The sequence below is a fragment of the Brassica oleracea genome, chromosome C3 (assembly GCF_000695525.1).
Source record: "Brassica oleracea var. oleracea cultivar TO1000 chromosome C3, BOL, whole genome shotgun sequence".
In the NCBI taxonomy this organism is placed as follows: domain Eukaryota; kingdom Viridiplantae; phylum Streptophyta; class Magnoliopsida; order Brassicales; family Brassicaceae; genus Brassica; species Brassica oleracea.
Window position 1 is genome coordinate 39,096,424 of NC_027750.1, and position 6,054 is coordinate 39,102,477.

General features: G+C 35.7%; 1 protein-coding gene across 1 annotated transcript; it reads right to left on the reverse strand.

Annotated features, from left to right (window-relative positions):
• Nucleotides 1–1,447: 1,447 nt before the first annotated feature.
• LOC106333718 (neurofilament heavy polypeptide-like) lies at nt 1,448–2,108 on the reverse strand. The gene has a single exon (XM_013772139.1). It carries the CDS (start codon nt 2,010–2,012, stop codon nt 1,593–1,595), a length of 420 nt encoding a protein of 139 aa, XP_013627593.1. The 5' UTR covers nt 2,013–2,108; the 3' UTR covers nt 1,448–1,592.
• Nucleotides 2,109–6,054: the final 3,946 nt, after the last annotated feature.

The window sequence follows — 6,054 nt, forward strand, 5'->3', positions numbered from 1 at the left end:
GCCGTAGCAAAGATTCATATTTAGTGTATCATACGGCGATGCTTAGTAAACAATTATGGCGCCTGATAGAAAAGACAAACACTTTATTTTCTCGAGTTTTCAAAGGTCGGTATTATAGGAATGCTTCACCCTTGGAACCGATTCGTTCATATTCTCCATCATACGGCTGGCAGAGTATTGTTTCTGCTAGATCTCTGGTTAGCAAAGCACTAATCAAAAGGTTGGGATCAGGGTCTTCTATATCTTTATGGAATGATCTTTGGCTCCCAACCACTCGCCGAGACCAGCTAATAAAAATCAACACAATTTATACCCAGACCTTACAGTAGAGTCTCTCATTGACTTTACCTCGCGCACTTGGAATTTGGTGGATCCTCAGGATGCGAAACTTATAGAAAGCATACCACTGAGCAGGACTGAGAGGGTAGATAGAGATGGATGATACTTCACAAAAAATGAGAAATATACAGTCAAATCAGGATATGAGATAGAGCGGATCTATCCAGATAGAGAAAGACCACCACTACTGATTGACCCCACAGTTGATTTTTGAAGGCTTACTGCTAGAAAATACGGTGCCCACCAAAGTTAAAACATTTCCTACAGCAATTAGTGACATGGTGTATAGCAGTGCGGAAGAATTTACAAGCGAGTGGGATTAAAGGGGATATTTGTTGTGTAAGATGTGGAGCTTACGAGGAATCGATAAATCATGTGTCTTTGGAATGTCCTCCAACTCTCCAGGTTTGGGCTCTCTCGAAAATACCATCAAATCCAGCTATTTTTCCAACAAGTTCTCTCTTCACAAACATGGATCATCTATTCTGGAGAGTTTTTCCGCAGATGGAGGATCACCAGTTTGCATGGATACTATGGTACATCTAGAAAGCTAGGAATAATAAAGTTTTATGTAATCTGGATATGGATCCTATGGATACATTTAAATTGGCAGAAACAAAATCAACACTATGGGCTGAAGCACAAGTATTGAATGACCAGAGGACGGCACCACCAATAATGGATACAATATTGTCATCGATTCCAGGAATATGGTGTTTTACAGATGGCTCGTGGAAAGAGGGTGTTAATTTTTCAGGACAAGGTTGGCTCAGTACTTTGGAAGTAAATCTTCTCTAGAAGACTTCTCTAACTTTTCTTTGTTAATAAAAAAAACGAAAAGACTTCTCAAAAATTCTTCTCGGATAAACATATTAGTTTGGAAATTTACCGAAGTTTGTTAGGAATTTGACTTTTTATAAAATTTTTTGGGAAGTCTTATTTACTGTTACTGAAATCTTCTCTATCGCATGTTAGTTTTGCAATTGACAAATTAATAATAAAAAATTAATATTAATGAGAATACTTATCGAGAAAAGAAGCCCACAACTTAATTCAAACACGAAAATACCAAATCGGCTAGAGAAATGTTGATTATAATTTTTCACGAAGCAAAACTGATTTATATTTAACTGAATCAAAGAATAATCATTGTGAAATACAAAGAACAAACGAAGCCGATTAAATCAGTTAGTAGCAAATCAAATCAAAGTGGTATACAACAACATTCAAAATATTCTCACGGATTTAATCAATCAAACAGCGACAACCGCTTCTTTCTCTTCTTTAACCGGTTCAGCCTCGGCCGTTTTCGTGGTTTCCACGTCAAACTCAACCTTTTCCGGTGTAGCAACGACAACCGCCTCCACCGCTGCTTCAGCGTTTTCTGTTGCAGCCACATTCTCAGGTGCTGCAGCCTTACCAGCAGAAGATGACTCTTCCACGGCCGCTGCAACCTCTGGCTCAGCAGCAGGAGATGTTTCCTTGGTCGGCTCGACCTCAGATGCTTCTTTAGGTTCGACAGAAGTTGTTTCAGTCTCTGTCTGGTTCTGTTTCTCACTGCTTTCTTCTGTGTTGTTTTCCTGTACAACGGTTTCAGAAACAGGCTTGTTAGGAACAGAGCTTTCTTCGTTGTTCATGTCTGATTCCTTGGGTCTACTCGCACAACCACCCATTATTTAGTTTTCTTTTTGTTGTTGTTTTGGTTGGGCTTAGGCTGTGCAAAGTGAAAAAATTACACAAGATTTTATTGTTGACCCGAGGACTGAACAAATGAAGAGGACATAGTTAGGGTTAAATAGATGAAGACGGTTCCGAACTTTATGGAAAGCCTTCGGTCTTTTCTTGTGTGCTGAGAAATTTAATTTGGACATGGCTAAGATTAGTTATCTACAGAAGGTTAGAGACTTATATTAGAGATTAACAGATAGACTCGTGAGCAAATTTAGGGTTTCTGTATTTGAAATTGTTATGGTCAAACTCAGACGTATGGAAGAAGTTTTGTGGACCTCGAGATTTTCGCCCTTTTTTTTTAGTCGCTCCTATTTAATTATTTTCCAAGTTTGGTTCAACTTTAGAGGCAAAATAAATTGAGTTATTAACATAAATAGGCACTTTGTGTCTTCTTATTACATGTGAGAGAAGAGCACATTGTGCTATTGGGTACTTTTTATTGGTTGAAGATTCATTGTCCTCTAAAAAGCTAAACTAAGAGAGGGTAATGAAGTAATTGGGTGATTTTTTCTAATTGGACTAGTTAGGTATTTGAACTTTAATTTTTTTTTAAAAATGGGGATTAGGCTTGTGGACGCGAACGTAGATAAAATTGGATTTTGTTTTTTACACGGACCCGGGGAAAAAGTAACTCTCGTCAGGTTAATTTTTTTTTCTTTAGTAACAATAAAACGTAGAGAAAAACGATGAAGGAGTTTTTTGACAGAGTATGTTGTCACGACGGAGACTGACGGAGAAGACGATGTCTTTGCGAAAGAGGAGAGATTTTAAGGGCAAAGAAGAAGGTTAGATCCATTTATCCATTTTCGGTTAGTGATTCGATTCTGGGATTTCGTTTTTGGGATTAGGGTTTGGGATTTCGATTTTGGGATTTGGGATTCGTGATTTTGATTTTGGAATTAGGGTTTTCAGATTTTACTAAGTCTCAGAATTTTGTTTTGGGTTAGTGTTTTTATTGTTCAATTATCTCTGAAAAAGAAAAGTCACAGTTTACGTGAGAGAAGATGATGGAGAAACTAACCAATAAAGGACGAAATTAAAATCAACGGCGACGTACCCACGCAAAAGCAACAATGACGACGAGGAAGAAGCGCTCAGGGAAGGAGAAAGCAAAAGGTGAGTTTATTTGTGGTTTCCCAATTGAGTCGGATTTAGGGTTTCTATGTGTATTTGTTCTTGAGTTTGACTAGTTTCTTGTTGCACTGCAGAGGTAGCAAAAACATATGAGGAACGGGGAACAATATGATACAGACACGTTTTCGGATTCGGATTCCCGTTGGTGCTTCAGTTGATTTTGGCGGAGGTGCTAGAGGCTGAGCATGATCCTAAGGTAACTAGTTGTACACATGTACAAACGTTTAATGTTGTACACGTTACATGTGATGTACATGTGTACAACAAGAACGTATGTGTACATATTTACTTTGCATATTATGCTTGTATGGTTTGTAGTAGAGGTGTGTATTGATTTTTATTTGGTTTGCTTTGTTTCTATGTTTGCAGCTGATTGGGCAATATGTGATGGAGTATGGGGAAGAAAAGGAGGATCTTTGGGGGAAATTTGACAGAGATTTTTAATCGTAAAATTGCCAATATGGTTGAGCTTCTGAAGGCTGGGCACAAATACAGAAATCAAGAGTGGAGAGTCGGTGATGCAGCTGAGCGTAAGTACATGTGAACAAACAAGTATGTACATGTGTACAACACGGAGTGCGTACATGTGTACAAGCGATTATATGTACAACTTGGGACGTGTACATAAATGGTGTATTTTGACATGTTTGTTGGTTTTGAAGGATGAATGCTTTTGGTATGATACTATGATATTTTCAGATGTTTTAGGTATATAATGTAAAGTAGCAGGATGACTGTTGATTCTAACTAAAACTCTTCACATTGAAAATGTATTTTTGTAGTGTACATGTAAGCTAAAATTGTACAAAGTAATGGCTAATGTAGGTAAATGGTAAGATCTCTCTTTAATCAAATACCAAAAAATTTACTATCATGATCAATGATTCACATGTACACAAGTTCATTTGTGCAATGATTTCTTTGTACACCAATTATTTTTCATACATTTGCAAGTTTAAGTATTTGTAAGGTCTATAGTGTCAACGTGTACACATGTATTTCGTTGTCCATATTTACATCAGTTCATCGTTACATCTATTCGATTTTAATATGTAATTGTGAGTTCGAATGTTTGAAGGCCCAATATCATCTAATATCAACTGGAATCGTCTAGCATAAAGTAACTGATTCATAACAGCCAAAAGCATACGTAGTAGAGTACCCACACTGACCACGTTTTTAAGAGTAATCTTCAGAAGTCATGATTTATAAGTACGTCTTATGAGTGTGATGTCCAAAAGTAATGGTTTCTAATTTATGATGTATCATGTGTACGTATCACGTGTACGCATATTCAGTTGTATACATGTATAAAAATACATGTACACAAACACATGTACAAAAAAATATGTGTACATATGGATGTTGATTGTACACATGGATAGCATGAATTATGTGTACATGTAGACATCGAAAATTATATTACGCGTAGATACTATTTTGATTGTACAATATCAATCAACTCTTTACTTCTCAGCTACTTGGGCCTTGCATAGGATGTCGTCATCAACATTGGACGGTAAGCTCTCTTATGCCATTCAGACACACTCTAACATCTCTCTAATGCGAGACTCTACATCAACATAGTAACATATCAAAAACTCCATTGTAGCAGTCATTTTGGAGCTAAAGGTACAAACTTTGGGATTAAAAGGAAGTACCTTGAGCACGGTATTCATAACCTTTTCCACGGAAGTTGTTGGCGACGATGGTTGCAGCATGAGACTTGGTTTGAGAATCAGTGGTGAGGTTGTATAGATGAGTGATTCTTCGATGAGTGTAGTAGAAATTGGGGACTTTTTTTCAACGGAATCGAACTGTGTAGTGACCCAAATTTTCAATTCTGAAATTTGGGAGATGCAATCTGAAGAAAAAAAATAAACAAGAACAAGGGAGATGATGATTTTGCTTAATACAATGGTAATAATCTTGGTCGTAGATGATGAAAGAACCTGAGTTAATCTAATGGCTAGGAATATTGGTAGATATAAGTCTAATCAAGATCTGGAAAAATAGATCTTGACCGTCGAAATTGGAGACAGATCAATGGTTGTGGTGAAAGCCCGCCACTTATCTATTTTATAAGGAAACTAGGCTTTTATGATTGAGTTAAGAGATAACTAATTTAGTTAAGAATGAAAAGAATAGTTATAGAAAGTGTCTGGGTAAAAAAATGTGTCTTATTGTGTAATAAATAAGATGGAATGTGTCCTAGAGTGAAAATATTTCAAATAAAATACGGGTTTAGTCAAATAAAGTAATTACTGTTCTTTTATGTGTAAAGCTTTGTCAATGTCTTTTGAATAACTAGGAGTACTAGTTCATTTTCCGCGCGAATTTACTTTTAAAGTTAACAATTTTACAAATTTTTAACCCCTGACATATACTCTCTTTGTTCCAAAAATATAGACTTTTTAATATTTTCACACATATTAAGAAAACACATCAAACTACCATAATAAATGTATTGTTTTCTGTAATTTTCAATTTTCAAGTCAATTAATTTTCTTGAAGTTTATAATTTTTTCATAAAAACACAAAAAAAATATATCTTTAAACAAACTTTTTTTCTACAAAGTTTATCTTAATGGAACAAAAGGGGGGGGGGGGGGGGATATGACATGGGTTGATTTTGGTTGTTTAAATGTGGCATGTTATTTTATTTTTGTTCTTCTAAATTGTATTTTATAAGTTTTAAAAATATTACTAAGTTTAGAATACAAAAACAGTTTGAAAGACAGATCGAAAAAGTTGCTTTTAGTTGGGTTTTCTCGGAGATCATCCTATGAATTGTATAGGGTTTTTTTTTCTCAAATTCATACATTAAACTTGAATTTTATCTTGCCTTAG